Source organism: Aplysia californica, unplaced genomic scaffold (genome assembly GCF_000002075.1).
Source record: "Aplysia californica isolate F4 #8 unplaced genomic scaffold, AplCal3.0 scaffold00668, whole genome shotgun sequence".
Classification (NCBI taxonomy): domain Eukaryota; kingdom Metazoa; phylum Mollusca; class Gastropoda; order Aplysiida; family Aplysiidae; genus Aplysia; species Aplysia californica.
The window spans coordinates 123,941-150,323 of record NW_004797938.1 but is presented as its reverse complement, the minus strand read 5'-3'; the positions used below and the strand labels follow the sequence as shown (position 1 = coordinate 150,323).

The 26,383-nt window shown below is 41.0% G+C and overlaps 1 protein-coding gene across 2 annotated transcripts; it reads left to right on the top strand.

Moving 5' to 3' along the window:
- Positions 1 to 26,218, top strand: LOC101862067 (dentin sialophosphoprotein). 2 transcript variants are annotated; one of them, XM_035972373.1, is made up of 10 exons: positions 1 to 213; positions 3,420 to 3,676; positions 4,285 to 4,348; positions 4,788 to 4,949; positions 5,822 to 5,931; positions 7,062 to 7,227; positions 7,815 to 7,980; positions 10,131 to 10,208; positions 14,918 to 15,192; positions 15,721 to 26,218. In XM_035972373.1, exons 2-10 carry the CDS (start codon positions 3,606 to 3,608, stop codon positions 17,146 to 17,148), a joined length of 2,520 nt encoding a protein of 839 aa, XP_035828266.1. In that variant the 5' UTR covers positions 1 to 213; positions 3,420 to 3,605; the 3' UTR covers positions 17,149 to 26,218. The 2 variants fall into 2 exon arrangements, with proteins under 2 accessions (XP_035828266.1, XP_005108259.1); XM_005108202.3 differs by lacking the exon at positions 10,131 to 10,208 and having other exon boundaries at positions 7 to 213.
- The last annotated feature ends 165 nt before the right edge of the window (positions 26,219 to 26,383 follow it).

The following is a 26,383-nucleotide window of genomic DNA, read 5'->3' as shown; positions in this document are numbered from 1 at the left end:
CGAGTTTCACTTTTTTGTTGTTCACAATTTTGCAGGGGGGCAGGGAGCGAAAAAAAAATTTAAAGGATTACTCCCGTCTGCGCTGATAGCTCTTCCGGGTTATCGTTAATTTTTCCTTCCTGGCTAACGGCCTACCCTGAAATTATTGAATCGATTTCGTTCTGTTCTCCCAAAATGTAGCAACACAGGGACACCCCCCTTTATGTTTTGGATGTGAGTATGATTAGAAAGAACATTTTATTGATGTAGGATAATGTTGATCAAATCAAAGGTAAGTGGAGAAGCTGAATAATTGTTATTTGATAGGAGGGAAGCTGACGGAAGGTAGCTCGAATGCGCCCTCTTTCCTTTTGAAAAAGAATTGAGGTCAGCAACAGTTCTTAGTGCTTGTGGTCTTCGGAATTGATTGTTGTGGTATCTTTGAATTGTGTGTCGATTGAATCGTCGGTCGTTTAAATGTTAGCTAGAAGCTAAGCTCACTGAGAGGTCTTTCAATTTTACGGGATATCAGAGATGTCAGAATGAGGAAGTGGTCGCGACAGGGGCAGATCATCAGATGTGTAGTCTGCATGCCTGGCATAGCATTGCTATTCCCGAAGGACCTGCAATCTACAAGTGATCGTTTTGAAACTTGTTGAAAGATTAAGTTTGTTTTCCTTGTGACTTAACCAGTACATACTTCTGGGGGCTCAAAATCAAAACTAAAACTACTGCAGTATTTTTCAGTAGCAATGATTATTTATTTTTGTGTGATATTGAATGAGGTTGGGTGGTTAGTTTGAAAAAGTGTAAGTGATGGTGTTATTGTTTGTGGTTCTTGTTGTTGAATCAAAATCAAGTTCTCTGGAAATCGAGATCTATCTGATCTAGATCTAGATTCTAGGACATCTAGATCTACATCTTGGTCTTATTATTTTCTTATAATTTTCGTTGACATACTTCTAGTTCTAGCATTGGTAGAGTTTATGACTATCTATGACTATGATGATCAGACTGGCCAATATTTATTTGAAGTGCTAGGCTTGTAGTAGTGTCCCTTTGCCTTTTCTAAGCTTTTGTACTGTGAGTCCCTGTACCCGTACTGTGGTATTACATAGTCACCCTTAGGAAATTAAAAGACATTCTTACCTGTCTGGCTGATACATTATAAAATAAAAGCCAAAACCAAGTTCCGTTGCTGCTTACAAATTTTTATTAAGTTGAGTAAGCATGACGTTTCAGTTTTAGTGGCTCAACAATGTTGTCTTCTAGATTCTAGATCTTTTGAAATATTTAAATAAACTTTTTAAAATGGGAGTGTATACAGACCCGATAACCGGGAACAAAGTCACAAAGTATACAGACCCGGTAAAGGAACTCTTTTGTGATTTCGGAGAGTTTCAGCGCCCTCTTGGCTCAGGGTAGACCTAGGTTCTTCAAGATCTATGGTCTAGATCTAGATCTAGACAGACAGACTTAAATCTTTGATCTAGTTTCGCGGCTAGCCTAGATCTAAATGAAGATTGCGGATGTCTTTTCGATGAACGATCGTTTTTCCTCCGTTTTGGAGTTGGATGGAGGAATCACAATTTGAAGAAAAGAACAAGTTACAATGTCATAATTTCAATCGAGCCGTCCTCTCTCTCTCTCTCTCTCTCTCTCTCTCTCTCTCTCTCTCTCTCTCTCTCTCTCTCTCTCTCTCTCTCTCTCTCTCTCTCTCTCTCTCTCTCTCTCTCTCTCTCTCTCTCTCTCTCTCTCTCTCTCTCTCTCTTTCTGTCTCCTCTGTGTATAGCTCGCCTTCTCTTTTTCTTTGTTTGTCTCTGTCTTTCTTTGTCCCCACCTATTTCCCACTCTAATTCTATGTTTGTCTAGCTGCCAACTGGGGCATGTCATATACATTTTGCTAGCAACCCCCCCCCCCCCTCTCTCTCTCTCTCTCTCTCTCTCTCTCTCTCTCTCCCTCTCTCTCCCTCTCTCTCTCTCCCCCCCTCTCTCTCTCTCTCTCTCTCTCTCTCTCTCACACACACACACACACGCACACACACACACACTAGATTTCTACCGGGTCTGGGGGCTGAAACTTCCCGAAATAAAAAAAGAGTTCCCCTACCGGGTCTGTATACTTCGTGACTTCCCGGTTACCGGGTCTGTATACACTTCGTTTTAAAATTTATCATTATGTCTCTGTACTGCTGATTGTTTCTCTTTACCTGTACAGATTCTGCCAGCTATGGTGTAATCCTAATGGAAATTTATATTAATGACACTTTTAGTATTTTTGAACACGGTATTCTACTTTGAAGTGGCTATTCGGACTCGAGTCCGAACAGCCGCTGGAGGCTATTGAGATTCAAATTCCAGTGCGCGTGCGCAATCACCGGTTGTACCGTAAGCGAGGTCTATACTCGAGTCCGAATAGTCTCCCGTTGCTATTCGAACTGGATCACCACTGTAGGCCTCCATTTGTTAGTGATTGCGCTCGCGCATTGGAGTTTAACACATTACACCCTAACTCGCCCGGGATCGCCCGGGAATTCCCTTAAGCGCTCCACCCTGACTCGCCCGGAACCGCCCGCGCCGACCCAGCGTCTTTAGAAACGAAAGTCTCGCCTTGACGAGACTCTGGGGCCGGGATTTTGATTTGCATAGTATAGCAAAAAGTTTCTTCTTTCGTTTGATACCGAAACGAAATTTTTCGGGCCAGTAGTTTTAGTATTAGAGCTGATCGAAGTGCGATCGCGTTACCGACACTTCGAAAGTGCCTCGACTTGTTGAAAAGGGACACAATTGAGTTCGAAAACGGAAATAATGATGGATTTGAGCAAAAACGAGCTTGTGACAAATCAGATGGCTCAGATTTTGATGAAAACGTTGTAGGAAGTTTGGGGCGATTCCGATTGATCAGACGGAGAAATTAGAATTTAGATCTAGATCTAGGGCCCGACCGCGAGGCTGAGAGTGAGAGTGATGGGTCGGACACCCCGATTGAACTTAAGTTAGAACATTTCCAACAGTTTGCGCATACATAAAGTTATATTTTTCTGAAACTACATTCAGTTTTCTTTTTAACTTTTATTTTTTCAGGATTTTTGGAATTTGTTTAGTATTTTTAAAATGTGTTTTTTAAAGGCTAGTATTCACGGGAGGTGGGTTCTTTCCCCTTGCTTAGGATCTAACAACGGACTTCCCGTCCAGGCCCTTAGGGTGTAATGTGTTAAGTCCTAACAGAGTCCGAATAGCCGCGGCCATTCTACTTATCCTACTATCCATAAATGAGATTGAAAAACGTCTTGTAAATACCACAGCTTCAACTTATTATGACTTGAAAGCAGAATAATAGCCAGGAAGAGAGTGTGCTATATATTTCAATTTTTATTGGTTTATAACCCTTTATTCTAAAATCGGAATTAAAATCTGATTGTTTATATTGTCTCCCGCAGCAGTGTGATCCGGAGATGGTTTCCAGGCTGAGATGGATTGTTACATTGGCTGCTGCTGCGCAGAGAGATGCGGCTAAGACAAGGCAGCCAGTCCTGACTGTGATGGGCTGAGTCTTGGTCTCTGTTTTTTCTTTTGAAGTTTATATTTTGGAGCTGAGGGGAAAGCACGTCTTTTGGGATCCTGCCATGTTTCGCAATGTCTTTAGTGGATGCGTGTCTGATCGCAGCTCGCAGGCAGAGGTGTTCCGCTCTCAGAAGTAAGTCCTACAGCCAGTATTGGTGTTATTTGTCACCAGTGGTGAAGTGTTGACAATTTTTATCATGTACTGTTTTTTTTTGGGTTGGTTACTAAAATGGATCGATGTACTGTTTCTTTTTTTTTTTCTTAATTATAGAAAATTGATTGAACTGGTAATACTGGTAGAGGGGACAGATATATATCCCTGCATGTCTTTGAAAAGGCAACATGGTATTTTTTGTTATAAATAAAAGTGTTTGCTTTTAAACTGATTCACTTTTATAAAGACAAGATATAATATTGAAGAGGAGAGACTAACTTAAGAAATACATACATATTCCTTTTTCGTATTCAAATGTGTTTAAGTAACATCTATGTTTAATCAAAGTTTATCTTGTAACCAGGTCTAAATATAATTGTACTCACCATGTAAAGTATAGAGTCAAATGAAGTTACTAATTTTTCTTGCAACAACATGTTGCTGAGGTTGTCTTTGTACATTTTAGTAAAATTGTCTTTTTTGCCCTTAGTAAATCAAGGTGCGTGTGGTATTACCAAAAATTGCCCTACTTTTTATACAGAAGAGGCAGTTGTAAGTTAATAATTGTATTTTCCTTGTTTCCACAGGCTCAAGTTTGGAGCTTCGCTTTCATCAGCCTTGAAACATGGCTATTTACCAGGGCCCCTTGTGGTAAAAGCAGCTTTGCAAAATAAATTATAATGTTAATGCATTGGTTTTAGTTGGTGATGGTATAAAGTTATAGACAAGTTGACATTTTTATCTGTGAAAAGCCCTTTTGTTTATTTTATTTCAATACTGAATCTGAAAATGTTTTTTTGTCTTGAAGAGTCCTTCAATTTTCTTTACGATAGCCATACCTGTTAAAGTTGAGGCAAGAAATTTGTTGAATTGATTGCATTTCATTACTCACTCACCATCAGTGAGATTTTTCAGGGTTTTTGATTTCAAAACTGACAATAAAATTGTTTTCCAACTGGTAGGCACTCTGTTTAGTGCAGATTTGTCGTTAGGTCACAAATAGGAAAAGGAAGTGTCACGTCTGCTTTCTAATTTTTTGGCTATATCATTCTGAGAGTTTCAAATTTTCTACTGTTTTTTCTGTCCAAAGGATATACTGGTGTTTATTGCCAAGGAAGGGGTAGCAACCGCTGATGTTTTCCGGAGGCCAGGGAATCCCAATGACACAAGGCGCATTGTCAAGCGCCTCACTGAAGGGAAACAAGTAATTTATTCCAACTACAGTTTCTACACTTTGGCCTCTGTGGTAAAGGTGGGTCATCCCGTCACAGTTATGAAAATCATGTGTTTTGAATTCTGTCAGTCCTTAGTCCCTTTTTGAGCAAGGTAGGTTCCAGAACTCTCTTCTTCAATTACTGATACTTTATTTATTATTCCAAACTCCACATAAGGCTGTTAATGATATAAAAGTTTTGTTTTTGATTAGTCTTGAAAGTTTTCTTTGTGGTACCAAGAGGCTTTTGGGATCAGTTGGTAAAATTGTATTGTTTTTTCCTTTTAGTCATGCAAATTACAGTCACTCTCGTGTAGTGAAGGCTCGCTACTCATTGTAAAATGTATAATGAAAACAATATAACCAACCAATTTCTAGGTTATGAAAATGAAGATTTGCTGTTGATAGTTTCCTCTCAAGGGATATAGTTGTTTGCTGTTTGATGCAGAGGGAAATCAAGCACACACACGCTCACATGCTCACATGGGGTGCCACTAATGTGTCATCATGTCTTTGCTGTAGTAATTTGGTCCTTTCATAGAGCTTTTCTCTTTTCTGTCCAACTCTACTTAGTGCCTACTTGTCTGCCAAAAATCCAGCCCAGCAAAGGATCGACCCTTAACAATTGTTGGTCCTCATTTTAAATGACCTAGTTGAGTCAAGTATGGCATTAAACTTGTCTTTCTGCCTCCCTATCCCCCCGCCCTTCCAATACTAAAACAAAACGGACAATACTGTGATAAGAGGCCCATTCCTGTTGTGAAGCTTGAATGACTTGTCTGTGTGAAAAGTGCCATCCATTAACTCAAATAAAACCAGAAAAACTAACAAATTCATGGAGCGGACAGTTATATATGATGGATGAGCTATTATTTCCTGTGTCTTTTATTGTTTGTTTTTTTCTCTTTCAGAAATTCCTTCTGAAGATCCCTGGGGGTGTGTTTACCCCGGAGGGAGAGGAGCAACTGCTCCAGGTGCTGACCTTGCCCCAGAAGATGGAGCAGATCGAAGCTGTGCACAGGTAATGCCTGACAGAGTCTCGCATACTGTCTTCACGATGCTATTTGTACACATGCAAGTTTTCCAACTGTCCTGAATTTCCAGAGACAGCCCCGGATTCAGCAGTTGGAAATTTTAGAGCCGTATCACATGCACTACACCAAAACGAGTTCTATTTGATGTAATTTTGTTCAGTGTGGGGTAATCTGATGTTGTAATGATGGGTATCCCTGATTAGGATTTGAAAAAGCTAGCAAGCTTGTAAATGTTTTACGCCTCCTGCGATACAATTTTGATCGTCTAGGAGGCAGGCTGAGAGATGAAGAAACTCAATAAAAAGACCAAGTTTTCCGCATGCGATGGCAAAAACCCTAACTGTCACCCTACAGATGCTGGTTTCTTGACACACAGCTTGTTGAAGAAAATAAATGTACTGGACTGACTAGAAGAAGGGAAATTGGTGCGGCTAATTTTCTCTTTTTGCATGTTTATTATTTCATGTATATGTCATGCACTTCGTGTGTGTGAGGTGGTTGGAGGGCACAAATTTTAGGACCCATTTTTCTCTTTCCTGTTATCAGTTCTGTCTGGCTTACTCTTGCCTTGCACTAGATGACGATTATTGTATTGGTGCCTGCTTTTTTTTACTCCAACAAACACTCTTTGTTACTCTAGAGAGGTCTTTTTGAAGGTGGCATGCTTAATTCCCTGAACAAGTGACTAGGCTAACGGGAAATGTTCTAGGAAGAGTGAAAAAAGATGAGGCCCTTCATGGTTTCATAATTTGAACTGTTCGGTTGTGGTCAAGTTTAAAACCAACCGCACCACAGTGAAACACTGATCATGATATTAAGAGTTGCATTCTCACAATAGCTCCTGAATTCAGAATTTTAAAAAAAATGTGTCTAAAAGAGAGGTCTGAAGTGTTGATGTGTTTTTGTATTTAAAAAAAATATGTATTACACTTTCCCTTTCTATTGGAAAGGTTCTTGGTTTGAAATTGTTTGGCCTGGTTTTTTTCGCAGTGTTTATTGTTTATACTGCTTTCCGGCAACTGTTTCGTTGACACATTGTCTTTCTCATTGTTACGATTGCTTTTCTTTCTCATTATTAGTTTCTCAATGTTTATTGCTTGTACTTCTTTCCTGCCAGTTTCATCGAGACGTTGTCTCCGACCCACCAGCAGCTGGTTGCCTTACTCTTCGGGACCTGGTTCCGGATCGTGACATACTCGGAGGTGAACTGTATGTCGGTGGAGGCTCTGTCGCGTAGCGTGGCGGGGAGCATGTTCCACACGTGTGCCGAAGATCCTGCTAAGGTGAGGGCCTGGCGTAGAAACAGGCAATCAAGTCTGTCTTGCTAGGGATATGAAATTGTGTTTAAACCTGTGGCTTGAAATTTTTAGTGTTTTATGCCGCTCTTAACACAATTTTGATAATTTGAGAAATGGGCTGTTTTTATCTTGGCTGTCATGGGCTACCCTGGTTGAGTGGGATACATTTCAGTAGACAGGCGGAGATGATAAAAAAACCAACTTACTCTCTTGAAAATAGAGCAGGAAATGGCGGAAAGCCTAACAGCCACACCACAGACACCAGTGCATGTGACTTGCCCCTTTCATCCACTCTCTGATGATGGGTAAAAACCCAACCTAAACAAGCTGTCCAATTGAAGGATTATATGTTATAGAATTCAGGGTTATTATTTCGGAGTTTTATAGTGTGTTGTTTTAAGTGATTTTATTTTGCAAATGTTAGCAGCAAGATTGAGAAAATGCTTTTTGTGCTATGTATAATGGAAGGAGATAGGACATTATTTTCTGTGCTTTATTTGTTTATTTTTCAAAGTTTATTTATTTTTTCACTTTTGCTTAACTCTCCTTCTTGTTTTATTTTACTTCTGCAGGTTGAAAAAGCCAGTCGAATTATGCAGTTTCTGATCGACAACTTTGGTGTGGAAGGGATGTTTGGTCGGGAAAATATCAGATTTTTTGCAGAAACCACCCACACGGGCATCCATATACGGGAACTCTACAGATACAGCTACCATCCAGATTCGCAGCTCATTCCACGTAAGTTGCCCACTCATCTTTTTATGTCCAAGCATATCTTGATATTTGTTTTTGCTGAGTCTTGTTGTGTAACTCTTGTTTTACTTTTCCAGTTCTCTTTCTCTCTGTCTCTCTATCTCTTTCTCTCTGTCTCTCTATCTCTATCTCTATCTCTCTCTCTCTCTCCTCCTCCTACTCTCCTCCTCCCTTCCCTCCCCTCAGAAGAGAAATAAGACAGATATTTGTTCAGGAGTGCTTCTGTTGGCTTCTTGTGACTGTATGTTGTAGGCCTACTGTGTATGTGTTCCCCGCAAACGTACTCTGGTTACAGCAAAGACTGTCCGTGAATCAATGCAAAAGAATTATGAAATACTTCTTTCTGCATTTTTTGTTTTTGGTCTACTAAAGATTTCATGTTTCTATGTTGCTGGTTTTACTAACATGGAAAATAAGTAAAGCTGTACCTTCCTCACAGAATTGTTGGAGCTTTTTTTTTTGGTTCCAAGTTGTCTTTTTTTATTTGGACTAGCGTTGTGTGGGAGTTTATCCTTGCTTCATCTCAGAATTGTGATAAAATCAGAATCTGGGTCTGCTTTGTCGTATTACTAATATCGCATAATATATGTCTTGACTTCTGAACATGGCTGCAATAATTGAAATGTTCTTTTGTTGTAAATGCTTGGTAGGATTTAGGTTATAGCTGAAATGTGCAGTTCTCATACCTTTTTAACTTATTGCTCTGCTTTGAGAGACCATTTAGTGGTTTTTAGTTACTGCAGAAGTTGTTTTTAAAGAATCCTTTACATAAAAATGTGTTGTACTGACATACACCAAATTTAGAGCAATGCTGATTCTTGGAATAATCTTGAATTGGCATTTATACAGATGTGGATATATGGTAGCTTTTAAGCACAAGGGGGCTATCCCGGAAAATGCAGTTTTGAGAAAATTAAAGGTAAAGTTTTTGCCCCCAGTTCAGTTTCTTTCAAAGACAAGGATAGTTTTCTCTATAACCAAACAAATATCCACATCAATGAAACCAAACTTCTACTATAGGTAGGGCAATGCCCACTTTCGATGTGGGTCAAGATTTTTGGAAACCCCCGAAATCTGGGTTAGCCCGCTTGTCCTTAAAAAACGACCATATCTAGTGTGTAGTCATGATTACTAAAGGCAAACAAACACCGGAGATGATGTTTTGTACCATGCAGCTGTTGTATACTGTGTTAACATTGGAAAATTGTCTCATTTTAAATGACAGTTGTCTGGAAGATGTTAGTTGTTTAAGAAATTAAAGACCCCCCCTCCCCTCCCTTTTTTCCCCTCTTCCCAAAATAGAATTGTTTTGTTTTTAAATTGAAAAGATAGTTTGTTTATTTAAGAGGCATAGAGGAGTTAACCTAGAACATCTATGAATTGCTTACTCTGAGAAGTTAACAATTGTTTTGTTTTTAAATTGAAAGGACTGTTTGTTTATTTTCTGAGGCATAGAGGAGTTAACCTAGAACATCTATGAATTGCTTTCTCCTAGAAGTTAATTGATATTATTGTGTTGTTAGACGTGGCATATTATATGAAGTTGTTTTTTTCTTGTACTGTGAAGTGGGCTAGGTTTTGTGCTTGTAGTAATGGCAAGTGACTTGAATAACATTTGCCCCCTATTTATATTGTAGTAACATCACTAGAATGAACTGTCGCCGTCTTTGGAATTTGTGAATTATTTTTAACATAGACGTTTTCTTTCACCTTTTTAAAATCAAATTTTAAAAAGTTAGTGCTCTTAACAGATTGCGAAAAGCTGACATCTGTTGGTGGTAAAAAAAATTTTTTAAATGAATTTATTGTTTTTGAAATCGCTGAGAATTTGTTTAGCCCAAAGCATGTTTAATAGTTGAAATGATGTGTTGCATCATGACTGTAGTGACCCTGTCAAGGGATATAAATATGTGTGAGTGGTTGGCAGGTTCTCTGATGTGTTTTGTTTTTCTCCTACTCCTATCAAGCATCTTTAGACCTTATTCCTCTCCTTCTTTTTTGTGTTTGTTACTCTTATAACACCGCTAACCTTTGACACTTATATGACCTAATTGTGTTGCAAGTGCCGTAAAACGCTTACTAAAACCACAGGATATAAGTGTATGTTTGTGTGTGTATATGTACCCTCAACACAGGCAAGAAGGCAGACCTCATGTTTCGTGCATTTATTGATAAAGAAGCCAGCAAGTATGGGTTTGATGTTGTCAGTGATGGTAAGGGACTTTTTTTGTTTCAGCAAAGGTATCCTTGATGCTGCAGCTGCTTCACTTTCTTCTTTTCTTCTTAGATCCAAGTAGCGAAGGGATGAATGATGCAAAGATGCTATTTTCTTGTTTGTTTAGCAGCCGGTTGAAGTGAAGCACTTATCTTTGAGAATGAGGCTATAGAATTATTATGTTTAAAGATTAGATCATCCTGCAAATCTATATTTTCGTCTGAGGGTTTTTTAAAATGATCATTATTTGAAAGCGTGTGAATTTCCTTCTGAAAAGGCGAAATGTGATTCGAGTAAAAAGAGGCTGGCTGGGGATGTTAGTATGATGGAGGGTTCTGACATTTGCTCAGACCAGACATTCTCGTGAGTGAAGCTTCACTTAGCCAGGCTGCTAGACATCCACTCTGCTGCTTCATTTTTTTCCAGGCATTTTTTTCTTCTATTCTGTTTCCACCCTGCTTCCAAGAGGGGAAGATGCATGTTGAACTGGATGTTGATATTGAATGGAACATTTTGAGGTGTTAAAAGCAGGATTTTTTTGTTCTTTCTTTCTTTTTTCTTTTTTAAAAAACTGGTTTGCAGAGTAGACAGATGAATCACAGACTTTGAATTACAAGCACAGTATGTCTGCCGAGTAGTGAAGTGATTTTTTCAGGATTTTTTATTTTTTCATTCTTATTCTGTTCTATGCAGAACAGTCACTTAATTATCATTACTATCTCTTTGCCAGCAAAGAGCCGATATTTCTATTCTTGTAACTGGCACGAGTTGACAGTGCCCATATATTGGCTATTCTCCCCAGTCTTTTTTGTGTGTGGGTTTGTTTTTTGGGGGTTTTTTTCATGGATTGTAGATTTGAATTCACATTTAAGATTCCCCAAACTAGAGCATTTTGTGGAACTTTGAGTATTTGATGCAAATTAGAGCTCTTGAACTGAGCTAGCCAGTGCATATTTATGCGCTGCCACATTCAATGTGTTGTATAGACATCATACAAACTTTTCTCTGACAAATGGGTCTAGTGGTATTTTTCCAACTGTTCCATCTTTAGTTATAGATACTCTTTGCCATCATGCACAAAAAATTGTAGTAGCGGAACAAACACCTGTATTTTTTCTGTTAATAGGAAAATTATAAGTGTTATTTTACTGGTTTACTGGGGAGGGGAGGAGTGTGATTCTTACATCCTTTCTTTTGCAATGACTATCTAACAGACTGTCTCTCTCTTCACAGCATTTTTGTTAATATGTTATTACTGTTTTTTCGGGGTTTTTTTCCATTGATGCCTAAGTCAAGACCTTCATTTAATTACTTTTGAAGTTATGGGGTATTTTTGGTCACCTCTGAAATTGTACATGCACCAAAAATTAATTCAGTCCAAACCCAGAAATAAATCTCAGGAAGCAAAGAGTCTTCTATTATATATTTATATAATATTTTTGTCTTTCACTTTTCTTTTTTTTTTGATTAATGCTTCAAAATTATAGTGTAGATTTTTCCATTATTTTCATATTTTGTATTCTGCTCCTTGTTAAACGGTTTTAAACAGTCATGGTATGTATAATAATAATAATAATAATAGATAGCATTTGTATAGCGCATATCCCCGCTCAACAGCAGGCTCTATGCGCTTTACACTATATTATTACCCCAGCAGACCATAGAACACTCTGAAACATTCTCAGCTTCCCGGGAAGCATACAGTGCGAGCAGCCGATTAAGCGCTCAAACACTAACAAACTGACAAGATCTTTCGCTGTCTATAGCCGGGTACCCATTCCCACCTGGGTGAAGTGAGGAAAATTCGTGTAAAGTGCCTTTCCCAAGGACACAACGTCGGGCCCTTGGCGGGATTCGAACCCACGACCTTACGGTTGCGAGTCCGAGAGCCTAACCACTAGGCCACCGACTATATATATATATATATAGAGAGAGAGAGAGAGAGAGAGAGAGAGAGAGAGAGATGTACTAAATTTTATGTGAATTGATGTGGTATTTTTATAATGAATCCGCTACTGATGAACACTCAAAACTTCTCAGTAAGGCATATCCCGGTTCTCTCTGACGCTACATGTATGATGATCTAGACTGTAGTTACCTCGCACAACTTGTGAAATGGGGAAGATATGAGTGTTATATACCAGTGTTTCTCTGAAATGGGCTTGTATGAGTGGCTTCCATCTGCCTTAGCTCAGTAGTTTTCCTTTTTTCCAGTCAACTTTAGTCCAGTTATTCGGAAACTGCAAGTCTGGCAAACAATAGACGTCGCCTTCTCTTTTTCTCTTTTTGTTTTTCTCTTTCGCTTTCTTTCTCGCATTTTTTTTTTTTCTCTGTTTGTGTATTTCTCTCTCTTTCTCTGTCTCTGTCTGTCTGTCTCTCTGTCTCTCTTTTTCTCTCCTTCCTCCTCTCTATCTCTCAGTCTTCTCATGTGCATGCACTTGTGCTTTCTCTCTCTTTCTCCCTCTCCATCATTCTTTTTCTCTGTCTGTCTGTCTGTCTGTCTGTCTGTCTCTCTGTCTGTCTCTGTCTGTCTGTCTGTCTGTCTGTCTGTCTGTCTCTGTCTGTCTGTCTCTCTCTCTGTCTCTGTCTGTGTTGTAAGTGATGTAAAACTTTCCAGAACTACCTGAGACTGTACTAACTTTGCCTCAGTGGAATGTGGTCAAAAGCCATTTTTCTCACCTGATGTGATGGTCAAATCAGCTGGATTTTGCTTCGGGGACTGCTCCTGAATCTGCCTTATGCTTTCTATCTGCTTGACCCCCCCCCCCCTTTTCCGCCCACTCCTCAAGGTTGGAAGGACTGCAGCATGGCTGAGGGCAAAGCCTTATGATTATTGGTTGGGAGCAATTGTGCAGGATTTCTCTGCACGTTGACTGTCCTCATACTTTGTTTATACTGTGATCTCCGGCTAAAGGCAAGCACCTCGGGTGACAAGAAAAACGTTCTCTTATGTGAATGTGTTATTAACCCTATCCGTACGTCGTGTTTAACTATCGTGTCCATACGATGTGGGGAACTCTGTACCACCACTTCCCAAAATGGGAAATTTACTCGTTAATCCGGCTTTGCATAGTAGTCTGTCAAAATGATTTTTTTTTAGAAATGCTTAAAGTTTCAAAGAGGTCTTTGTACTAGAAGTATTATAAAATGTGAAGAATACAACCCGGGGGGGTAAAAAATGACCCCAGGGCATATGGATAGGATTAACCCTTTGAGCCCTTGCCACCGGTACACCCGTGGCGCGTGAAACTGCCCGTATGTCTAGCCACCAGTACACCGGTGAGTGAGACCCTATCTCCTACTAGGCCAGTCTTGGACAAAATGAACACGGAAAACAGTGTTTACTGCACAGGATGTTATTGATTATTTTCAAGATCTTTTTGAATTAGATGCTGGTACTGACGAGGACTACCCTGAGTGGGATATGGAAAGTGATTCTGATGGTCTTATGTGTTAGTAATATATCGCTCAGGAGCTCAGGCAGAGGGGCATGGTAGCCTCAGGAGGTCAGGGTTCAATGGGTTAAGCGAATGTCGATGCAGAGTAATCTTCAGTAAGTGTTTGTGGAATTTCATTGACTGATGTGAACCACCCTGTATCTGATCTCCTGTGGTAGGTTGTGTCGTTGAGCTTAGCTCGCCACGAGGTGTTAAGTTTTCTTACTCCAAATGATAGAACTGTTAGAAGGAGTTATATTGATGATTTGGGATGTGCACATACGAGTGATATTACTAGAAAAAATGGTTCAATGTTGGCAGTGTGCTTTAAAGGGGGATGATGCTTTTATCCAGTGTGCTATTAGCCGGAGACCACTGTTCATGTGGACTTTCTGGTCATCCTGTATTGTTTATGCCTGTTTACTCTCAGCTTCTGTCTTGTGTTCATTCATCGTATGGTTTGTTTGACAGGATATTTTTTCATACTTATGTTAGTCTTAGGAGTCAGTTCATCTTTTCAACTTTTCTGGAATGATTTTTATTTATTTATATTTTTTTGGTCTTACTTTTCAAACCAAAAAAAATCCAAAAAGCTTGGAGAAGAGTATCTGATCAGTATCATAGTATGCATTATGCATGGTGTTTTCCCTCTAAACTTGGTTGTCTGTTGAGGCCTTGAAATACACTCACCTATGCAATGTTCTTTTAGTAGAAACTGCCCCCTTTCCCCTTTCTCCCTCCCACCTCCACCACTCCATTTCCTCACACATGCTCTTTCTCTCACACATACACACAAACACACACACTCACACACTCACTCAGACTCACATGCACATACGCATATATGTGTGTTCATACTACATTCCCATGTATAAGCACACACAGACACACACACACACAGACACACACACACACACACACAGACACACACACACACACACACACACACACACACACACACACACACACACACATTCATCCCATCTTTGGCTTTTGTATATTTATCAGTTGTTCATGATGTCATTATATTATTTCCATATATACTTGTATTTCACTAAACAGAAATGTTAACCGTAATCACTTATCAAATACCTTTTCTTTAGTTTAATGCTTCTCCCCCGTTCACCTTTCCAGCATGTTCATAATGCCATGATGGCCATTGCCCATATACTTGTGTTTCACCAGACAAAAAAGTTGACCGTCTCCACTTAATCTAATGCTTTTCCTTTTAATGTTTCTCCCTCTCTCCCCTTTCGATACGCCTTTCCAGCAGTGAGATCAGACTTTATCGAAGTGACCCGAGTGGGTAACGCCAAGGCAGGTGATGATGATGATGAGGATGATGACGACGATGACGATGAAGACGGGGGCCTGGGCCACGAGCGAGAGTTCAGCCAGAGCCCCGAGCCCTCACCCGGTGCCTTGCGGCATCACGCCGACCTCTCGCACGACCCCGAGCATGACCTTGACCAGTCGGAGATGATCAACATGTCCACTCTGTCGGCTCCCGAGGTGTCATTGGTCCCCTCCCCAGAGGTCTCCAAAGTAAGCCGTTTTATTGTATTTGTCGTATGCGGGGATGGGGTGGGGGAGTACACTCAGCCATTTTAACGATCCAATTACATTTAGAATGAAGGGAATCATGACCTTCAGAGGGCTCTAGAATCTGCCACTTAAATCCATTTATGGCTCAAGTCAAGTGAATGTTTTAAGGCTGGTACATTTGGCCACTGTGATCCAATTGTATCTATCTATTGTGAAGTGAATTTGCTGCCTTCGTAGGGGGGGCTGGTAAACTCGACCACTTTTATCTGATTATGTGACTGGTAAACTCGGCCACCTTAATCCTATCACGTTACTTGTGAAATGAATTCATCGCCTTCATGTGTATGGTAAACTCAGCCTTTTTTCGCTGATTATGTTTCTAATGATGGTAAATTTGGACATTTTTAAAGCTCAATTTTACTGACTTTTGGGGATAATGATTTCTCAAGTAACGTGTAAACAAAAAAACCAGAAAACAACGTATTTGACGAACAAACAAAGACAACTTTGTCGTTCTGTTCTTTTCAGCGTCCCAAGTCCCTTGAAGACAACCTGAATGAAGTCCGATCTCATTATCAAAGCCGGTGCCTCAGTCGATTCAACTCGGTCAAACGCAAGCAGCTGGAGAGGCTGCGGCAGCGTTCCGATTGGTTCCTCAGTCCGACGGTGCGGGAGAGAAACAACAGCCGCAAGGGGAAAGGCGAGGGGAGCCTGAGTCTGTTTGCCAACAGCAGCAGCGGTCATGGCACGAGCCAGCATCATCACCGTGGCAACGCCGGGTGTGGTGGTGGTGGGGCCAAAAATGGTGGTGGTGGTGGCGGTAACGGCCACAACAGCAACAACAGCAACAACAACAACAACCCTAATGGCAGCAGTATGGTCCTGCAACAAAAGAACTCAGGGACTTCCGTAGTGACCAAAGCCTCGTCGGAGGGCGCCGTTCTGGAGGCGTTCTCCGACGGCGACAGCGTTTTCACCGACAACACCAGCCGCAGCGAGTCGCCCGCCTCGGAGCCCGTCTGGTCGCACATCCTCAAGGTGCACTCGCGCGACATCATCCACAGCGACACCATCGCCGAGCTGTCCCTGCCCGAGATGAGCCTGTGCTGTGGGGACGCCGGCGGCTCGGGGGCGGACATCAGCATCACCTCGCACGACATCACCCTGGGAGCGGACGCCACCACCATCACCACGGCGACCGCTTCCCTTGCCTCGCCACTCCGCACGACCGCGGGGGACGGGGTGAGGGTACAAGGGGCTCATCACCATGACGACGACTGCGATCAGGACGCAGGGGTGAGGGGAGATGATGAAGGAGGGGATGATGGTGACGATGATGATGACGACGAAGACAACACGACACCGACAGGGATCCAGGAGGAGGAGGACACGTTGATGGCCGCATCCCTGCAAGACATTCACCACACGAGTAGCAGCGCAGGGGAGGACAGCAGCACTCGCAGCGAGGAGCTGGACAAAGATTCGCCGGCCGCCTCGCAAGTAGAAGCCACCACCGCGGCAGCACGAATTGTTGAACCCCTTCCCAAGGGTACGGCGGAATCGCAGCAGCAGAAAGCACAACAACTGCAGGAAGAATCCGGTGCTCCACCAACCTGCCCTTCGGCCCTGGTGGAGGCTGGGGTCGACGACGGTGGCAAGGTGGGAGACGAAGAAGTGGTCACGCTAGGGCAGCAAAGTACTATGACCCAGATGGAGGAGGAGACGGAAGAGGCGAGGGAGGTGGGGTCTGCAGGGCACGAGGAAGCGAGGGAGACCTCGCAGCAACAACAGCAGCAGCAGCAGCAACAACTACACAGCCCGTCAGAGGTAGATAGCCAGGCCGTCGCCTCCCCTCCCACCGGCCAGGAAGAGGGAGGGGAAGAGAAGAAAGAGGAGGTGGTCCAGTGTTTCCTCGTGGAGCGCCATTACGGGCAGGACACAACGGCAGATTCCTAGCAGCAAGCCATCTTTTCTTTTGAAACCTTTCAGGGCTTGGAGTGTTGTTTCTTCAATTCGTAGAACGGCTTGTAGTTGTTTAGATTTTTACTACTTTTATTGCTTTGTCTCCTGTACGCAATTTTTTTTTTCTTTTTTAAAAAAATGCCATGTCTAGGTTGTTTTGGGTTTTTTTGTCCAAAGTTTTCATTTGCTTTCAAATTCTGTTGTTTTTCCATGTTGGTTCTTTATTCTTCTGTTGTGCTGTTTCTTTTCACTATAGCAATATTTATCTAGTCACGAATGCCTTGTTTGTTCAGCTTTTCTTCTGTGTTTTCACGTAGCAGAGCAAGCAAAGAATATGCAAATTCATGCGACGATTCGCACGTTTCAACGGCTGATGGAGAATGTTGTAGAACAAATGTTTTTGGTGCATAATTTTCAAGATAATCCGTTTTTAGTGGATAGACTGTCCTTTATATTCAAAATGAAATTGTTCTTAGTATTTGACTTGTCAGAGAACAAGGTTTTTTGGGTGTTTTTTTTAGCAATGGACATTTGTGTGGCAGAGCAGGTACTCATTAAAAATCACAGATTAAAACTTTATGAGATGCCAACAAATGAAAACTAAAACCCTGCATTTACGAGGATGAGTTAGGCAAGCAGAAAAGGGTTGGCGGACGTGACTAAAAAAAACCAAACCCAAGAGACTAATCAAGCACAGTCTACAAACGAATTTTCCAGTAATGTCTTTTTGTAATGCCATAATGCTAAAAGTTGAACTGAAGTCATGGTTTTCATCACGTCAGCTAGTCTGCTCCTAGCACTGCCATATCTCGGGCTGCGGTAAAGATGTCTTTATGAGAAAAACAGAACTACACATATCTCTGGAATTGGTGTTGGGCACAGAAATAATCCAAGATTACAGACGTCTTAACGAATGAGTGTAAAGAAGTTCCTCACGTCGTCGCCACACGTTTGTTGAAAGGACTGAAGGACTAAAGGACAAATCTTGTCTCCTCGCTGTGAGGGACAGTAGTGTGGAGTAAAAACTTAGAATAGCGTGTCAGGTGTTTTGCTTTTTTGGGGGGTTTGGGAAACTATCAGTTATTGCTTCAGCAAGGGAGCTGTTGCTTCTGAGGTTTAGGTACCGAAAAAACTGTACTTTATTGTCAAGTGAAGACTGAGTAGAGTATGTAGTACTGGGGTTTTACTGTAAGAAATATGAGAACTGAACGTGTTCCTATTTGTTCCCCTCTGTCGAACACTTTAATTGCAAATTCGCGTGCTTGCATATGCACTGATACACAGGTACACTCACTTGCACATTTACACACACTCCTGTACACACACTCACACACACATGGAGGCACACACACACACACATACACACACACTTATACACAATCTCATTCACACTCCCACGTACACACGCACGTCATTTTCTGTTGATGTGTAGTCTGAGAGGCCTTTAGTTTGACGTGCTCAAGTCATGATCCACTCTACCCAGTTTTTGTTTGTGTTAAATAGTTTCCTTTTCTTTGTGATTTCAGTTTTAAATATGCAATGGCAAAGGACTTGATTTGCAAAATGTGCTTTGTTTGATGAATTATGTTAAATGATCTTGAATGATTTTTAACTTGCTAATGAAGAATAGAACCCTTGCCCTGGTCTGCATTTCGTCATCATTACCCATGGATTAAAATAAATAAATAAATACATCGTATGCTTTCTCCATACTCCCCACCCACTTCCTCCCACCCCCCTTAAAAAGTCCATACCATTATGACATTGATTCTCGTGTTTGGAGAAATTCACCGACTGTGTGGTAGCCCATGTGTGAGGGTATGAGGGGTGTTTGCTGTGTCACACTGGAATGTATGGATGTACACGTATTGCACTCTTTCCTTTAAAAAAAAAAATTTCCTTGTGTATGTTAAAGTGCTTGCCATTGTTTTCTTGTTTATGAGGTTAATGTTTTTTTGGTTTGTGCGACTTACTTATTTTTTTTCTCCCTGTGTGGTGGCTGTGGTAGCATTTTTATACCAGGCGTGCTGAAACTGAAGAACGTTGTGGCAAAAGACACCTATGATTTTATTCGTGGTTTTGGCACACTGATTTTTTTTTTTTCTGACTGCCTAGATTGAACAGATGAGAGCCAAGCCACTGAGAGGTTCAAGCTATGGTTCAAGTTACACTTGCGGAAAGCAGTGTCACCAGCATTTTATACAGTTCTAGTCTGAAGCAGTTTAAGTGTGATGACGTGGAGTATGGAGAAAGCAGGGGTGCCGATTTTTTAAAATGAATGTGGATATCGGGATTTTGCCCAACTTCTTAATGCAAGATGTACCTGACGAATGTTATGCATCAAGTCTGAGTCCCCATGGCGGCATTTTCACAGGGTCTAAAAAGTTCCTGGGGGGGGGGGAGATGTTGGGTAGCTAGTTGGCACCTTCAGGGAAAGTTGAATGAGTTAAGATGAAATATATTTTCCATCACTAGAAGATATGAATAATATGGGTGAAACTTATGAAGGAAGTGCAGCTAAATTTTTATAGAACCATTAGGAACTGCCCATTTCGAAAAGGAGAAACAACAGGTTTTTTTTGTTGTTCGTTTTGTTTTTTAAAATAAAAACAGATACAACAATATATGGGCCTAAAATTTACTTGGAAGGAGGGGTTATTTTTGTATGACAGTTTACTTCTCAGTGACTTGGAATTTAACTGTCCAATGAGGAGATTATGTGTAAAATTGTAGAATAGTATGTGTCTTCAGGCCTTATGCAATACGCAGCGTACATAATTTAGGATTTTAAGGGGGGGGGGGGGAATAGACACTATGGTGGCTGGTGTACGTTACAACTGTCTGATACTACATAAGATAGTTTGGAGTGGAATATCTACTTATTCTTTAATCATCGAGATTTTCCTATACTGGTCGCACGTGTTCACATTAAGTAAGCTTGCACCGTTCATATTCAGATATCCGAGCGAGTTGAGCACATGTACGTATAATGAACACCGATACTACTACTACTATCAAAAGATAAAGCATTCCTGACCAGGTTTATTATTATTACCGCCGAACGTACTATCATGACAACTACTACTACTACTACTAGTCTCATTTGTTGTTCTGGCTGAGATATGAGTACGTGTGTAATTGGCTGTTGTGCGACTGTACTATTATTTTCCTTTGTGATTTGATGTATATATGGATCTTTTTTTTTTTGGTGCAAAAAATTGACTTTGCTTTTTCATCGGTTTGTGTTATGGATGATTCTCGCTGCACTCCCTGATAAAAGCATGCCATGCTGTGCTCTTTGTAGTGGTGGTCCCCCCCCCCCTCCCTCATGTACATATCCCCCCCACACCACAACCCATATGATGATTCGTATGTATTTGTTGCTAGTCTTTTCTCCTCTGTTGTCTTAATGCACCCCCCCCCCCCCCCCACCCTTTTTTTTTGGTGACTACTTATGTTCCATAGACTTTTATTATCATTGACATTTACAAGTTCTTTATTGGTGTTATGTTTGAATATGTAGTCTTTGTCAAAACTCAAGTGTGGTTTATTATGGCCTTCCTAGCCTGGATGAATCCTGTTGTTTTTTTCCCCCTGCTTTGCTTTCCTTTTTTTTTTCTCTCCTGACAGGCTCCACGTAAAGGCTCTGTTACTGTTATGTTATATATATTTATTTTTCTGTCTGGAAAGGAAAGCCTTTTATTTGGCCTCGTTATTTTCCGCAGACACTTGTAGTCTTGCAGTAACTAGCTCTTCACAACAGCATGTGCCCAGCTACACACTCGTGCTGTAGTGGATGGGTTCGCTTCTAGCACAAGGAAATAATGTTCTATAAACGTTTTATTTAATTTCAAAGCAAATTGGAAAAAAAAAACCCTATGCTCATTGAAAATGTGACCTGTAATGTGTGGACTGAGATGAATATATATCTCTTCATATATATATATATATATATATATATCTCTCTTGGGATGTGTTATGCCCTGGAGTAAATGTGGTGACCTTGACCTGTAGAGGGATAGAGCTCTCAGACTGTCAGTGCTGACGGTTTCCGTGCTTTTGTTTTAATGAAAAAAGAGAAAACACCATTCCAGCTTATATTTTATACGTATATATATATACACAATGTTACAACTGACAAAGGGCAGTGTGCAGATTTAGCACGATGTGAGGAAAAAAAAAGTAGATTTTTGATGCAAGCTCACGTTTTAAGGGGCTTCTGTTTTGTTGTTTACACCCCCACCCCCAGTCCACCCCACCCCACCCCACCCCACCCCACTCCAACCCCACTCCTCCCCACACCCTACCCCCACCCAGGAGTAAAATGACCGGTTCGTCAGTTGACAGGGGTAAATGATGAAGCTTTGATAGGGCTGGATCTTGTTATGTTGGGTTTTGGGGGGGAGGAGGGGGCACACATGAGACTGAGCGGACGAGTTGTATTTTAGTGGTTGATCGGACTGTTGGGGGGGGGTGTCAAGCACTGACTGGACAGTTGGGATTACTCACTTAGTTTTTGACCCAAGGATTCGTCCCGTTGTGCTCGGCTGGACTTCAGTCTTATTGTACTGACAACGTTGATGTTGACTTTCTGCTTCGTCGAGATTTGATATGTGTTTAGCGAGTTGCCCATGGTCCAACAGTGACTCTCTAGTTTTTTAAAACTTATTTTACGGAAAATAGAGTTTTAACTCAAAGGGTGGCTAGGAAAGCTAAAAAAACCCCCTAAAAGTGAATGTGTTACTAACTAATTATACATTGAGGTATTCTAAGACCCAAGTTTGTTTTTTTTTTAATATTTTTTTTTTAAATTCCAACCTGTGGATGTGTAGACTTTGCTGTTACCAGGGTTCCTGCCACCTTCTTGAATTCAACGAGTCCTTGAAAACTCCTTGAATTTTGCCAGATTGGACTTACACAACTTTTTTGTCGGATTGCTCTTGGCACGCCGTCGAAAACGGCATGAATTTCTTGACCAAACCTCCTTGAATTTTTATTATTTCTTCTTGAAACCTCCTTGAAATTTCCTTGAATTTGGTGGGGAGGACATGGCAGGAACCCTGTGTTACTTTTGTCTTTTTACTACCATGACTGTTTGTGTGTGATTTGGACGATGATTCATTTATAAATACGATAGTGACTCTTATTGATGATGGTGATGATGATGATGATGATGATGACAATGATGATGATTCTCTTCAGGTGCCTTTTGTGCAAACGTGCAAGTTGAACCTTTGAACTTTGTGTGTCGTGACTGGGAGCTGTGAGAATTTTTTTTGTAATCTCCTGCGGATGATTGGAGGTCACCACTGATAAATCCTGCTTCTTTTCTTCTCCTCTGTCTGTCTGTCTTTCTTTCTTACTCTTTCCCTGCATTTAATAATCATTATTCTGTCGATAAGCTTTTCTTTACTCGAACAAACGAAACAAACCTAGTTTCCTCCCACACTGGTGGTGGTACCTTCCACTCTCCCTCCCTCCCTCTCCCTCTCTTTTTCTCTCTCTCTCTCTCTCTCTCTCTCTCTCACTCTCTCTCTCTCCACATGTCAACGAGGTGTAGGTTTGTCCCTCTTGTATAGTTTATCTTGTCACACAAACTGGTGGTTCTATCATCCTCTGTATCTTTTGTTTTACATATTTTACAAATCTTGATTCAAATGACTTCATTTGCCATGTCTGTGTTGCACAACATACCGTGCCACACAATGAAGTCAGATCTTAAGGAGACATAGCTGTAGAACTGGGTTACCTTTTGTCTTTGCTGGAACAGGGTATACGTCCCTCTTAACTAGTACCTGATCCACATCAGACTGATCATGAAAAGTCTCCTGTTTGTTTATATCTGTGAATGTGACATGCTGTAATTTTTAGGGGGGAAAATTTTCAGCCTGAGACTTTTAGACAGTGTATTTCTGCTCAGATTTAATGTCCTGCATAACCCATCTCGGCCCTGACGGGCATGGTTGAAAGAGCCTGCCTCTAAAATGATATTATTTATGAGTTGTGTGGATGGGAAAACGTTGACAGTCAGTCACACTCTGCGCTCTGCTCTGCTGCATGGTCCTCTCATTTCAACTCTTATCAGGCCTGGAGAATCCTCCTCCCCTAACTAATTTGAACAATTTCATCAGAGACACTTTCGACATTTTCGGTAATCAGAGGACAGAACGTCTTTGGAAGCTAAGACTTTCCTCTCCTCTGACAAACTTTTCCCCTTCAGGCCTTGGTGGTGAGCAGCACAGCGCAGCGCAGCGTCGGTTGTGTGCAGAAAATGTCCTTTTTGCTGATTGCTTGATCCTGACTGGCATTCTGTGATGTAATGCGCAGGTCTCTCGCCTTTTTTAAAACGGACATGAGTTCAGTTGCCACACACGGAAAATATTTTTAAGGATATAATTAAGTCACGGCCTCTATCTTTCTGCTGGAAGGTGTCCCTCCCAGCTCAGGTTGGCTCTTTACAGGCAGGGTTGTGACTGGCAAGTTGGAAGTAGCCTATCTGTTGAATTATCATCTAAATTGTTTTGAGAAGGGTGTGAAACATTTACCTTGAATTATTATGTAATTGCTGTGGCCTACAACAAAAACGGTTGGTCCTGTTCTCAGTAATGTCCACGTAAACGATTCGTGCAACGCGGGAGACAAAACCCAAAATCTTTCCTGAAGAAGCTAGTCCATTTTATTACTTACTTAGTAAGTGTGTTTGTCATGCTAAGCTGAAACTTCATTCATGACTGACTGATGTATATCGTACGAAAAGTTTACATTTTAGACATTTTGTAGCTTTAAAGATATTCATGTCCACTCCACAGTGTATGATATCTGTGTGTTTGACTTTTTACATTGTAGGGTTTACCCTTCCCTCCCTTTGCTTTTCTGTCTCAAGGTCAAAGACTGACTTTTAAAATGTTGTAGTTCTGATCCTGGGGATTATACAAATCTCATGTGCAAATGTTTGTAAGCACTCATTTTACCGTAATTTATTTACTCTGCCCAGATCTGAAGTTCAAAGTACTCTTTAAGAATTTTGGAAATTTTGTTTTAACCACCACATCCGATATATATTTCCTGTGCACTCATTTGAGAGGTGGCGGCCACTCATGCCAGTCATCCAAGGCTCCGCTGGTGCAGTGAACAAATGTGGAGCAACCCGATGAAACGAGTCGCATGTCACATTTTGTCAGTACAACAGCATGGCCATTAAATTAAAGATCCTGTTTAAGCCCTACGAATGGGGAGGGGGGGGGGGGGGCTGTTGTCATTGAGCCACTTTGGTTCCAAAGTTATAGTCACTCGAAGTTGGGGAATCAGAGACGCACAGTTTGGAGAGAATCAAGCTTTTGCCTGATGTTTTGAAACAGCTGTGTGTGACTTATTTATTACTTATTTTGTCGCGTTGCTGCGCAGATATTCTTTTTGTCGCGTTGCTGCGCAGATATTCTTTTTTTAAAAAATCTGAACTTGTCGTTTGTAGAAATCCATGACATATGTGATAGGGTTTGTTTGAATTTTTGAAGTTTTTCTAAAGTACAGGGGGAAATCCTATAGAGAACTCCAACATGATCAATCGTATGTGTGTAGATGGTTTACCTCAGAGTTTAGACTTGATTTTTAGACTTCCGGTCATAGCATTGTATTTCATGCAGGGTTGTCTTTTCCAGATCAGTTGTCCTTCGATTATTTATCAGAACTTCAATTTCATGTCAGACCCATTCAGTGTTACTTTCAGCAGAATTTTTATTCCAAAAATACTTAAATACCTTCCCCTCCTCACTCCTTCCTCTGAAATACTTATATATATATGTGTGTGTAATATTGTAGGAGTGGGTTGGCGTCATTTTTGAGTTGGTACTTTAGTCGTTTTTTCTTTTAAAAAATCATTGACTTATAAATGGCAGCACTTGGTCGCAGGAGACTGAGAAAATCCACAAGGGGGACCCTGACATCCTCCTCTGTGTCCCCCACGTCCCCCCCCCCCTCCCACAAACCCAAATTCCAATTTCATTGAAATGTCATCAAGTCTATGCTGCTACTACTGTAAAAAAAAATATTTAAAAAATAATAATATTCAAGAAACACTACTACTGAATGCAAGCAGTTGGGACCTCAAACAGGATGGGGGAAATATCTTTCCTCCAGTGTTAGTGGCAGCTGAGATGAGAGCTTGGCTGTGCTAGAGGGTGCTAGGAGGACATTCTGTTGTGGGCTTAGAATTTTCATACCCACGGTTTTCTGCATCATGTCATTTTTTTTTTCCCCGAAGTGAATCTCAACTGTTTAAACTCCCACTGTATCTGACGTTAGAGAAAATGGTGGTGTTTGTGAAAGAAGCATGTTTCTTCCGGGGGGGGGGTGGGTGTTGCTTTTTTCAATATTGGTCTTTTTTTTGTTTCTGTGAAGCGCTGGTAGTCCCTCTTGACTTGTCGCTCTCCTTTCTGCTGTTCTTATTAGGTCGCTTTTAAGCACAAGGGGGCTACCCCAAAAAGAGCTGTTTTGAGAAAATCGAAGGTAAAGTTTTTGGACCCTTTTTCAGTTTCTTTAAAAGACAATGAGAGTTTTCTCTATAACCAAACAAATATACACCCAAGTGAAACCCAACTTCTCCTAGAGGTAAGGCAATGCCCACTTTGGGTGTAGGTCTAGATTTCTAGATACCCCCGAAATCTGGGTTAGCCCGCTTGTCCTTAAAGCAACCATGTAAGATAATGTGTAAGTTTGTTTGGGTTTTTATTCCTGCTGGTAGGTAGGCGGTTCGAGGATGCTGCTGTTTGGTTTTCCACTACTATCTATCTATATGTTGTTTCTGTCTGAACATACTTTTCCAAGCTCTATATTATGAGAGTAATTGCTTTAAATGAAAGTTTTCACGCTCGCAAAAATTTTAATGCTTTTGAAGGGAAGAGAAACAGGGACGCAAATTTAAGTGTCGCAAATCTTCCTGTTTCCCCAAACGTGGGCTGGCCTGATTATGTTTTTGTCTTGATTTTTTCTTAATTGCTGGCGAAAAAAACAAAAATCAAATCAATCAGTTTATTTGAAAAAATGTAAAGTTTGTTTTGCAAACATCTCAAAAAGAAAAGGTTTGTGTCTTGTGCGCTCATATGACCTTATGCAGTTGCGAGTGCCCTAAAACACTTACAAAAGAAAATCAGGAAAAAAATCTTAGAAGTCGTGCATAGTGTTCACAATTTTGGCTGCTTGTCGTGTTCAGTGTACTGGTGCTGAGGGCATA

What these genes read in the sequence shown, in the direction of transcription:
- LOC101862067 (XM_035972373.1), top strand. Translation starts at nt 3,606, where the DNA reads ATGTTTCGCAATGTCTTTAGTGGATGCGTGTCTGATCGCAGCTCGCAG. An exon ending in GTTTGATGTTGTCAGTGATG is followed by an intron (nt 10,209 to 14,917) that starts GTAAGGGACTTT and finishes ACGCCTTTCCAG; the next exon opens with CAGTGAGATCAGACTTTATC. An exon ending in CCTCCCCAGAGGTCTCCAAA is followed by an intron (nt 15,193 to 15,720) that starts GTAAGCCGTTTT and finishes TGTTCTTTTCAG; the next exon opens with CGTCCCAAGTCCCTTGAAGA.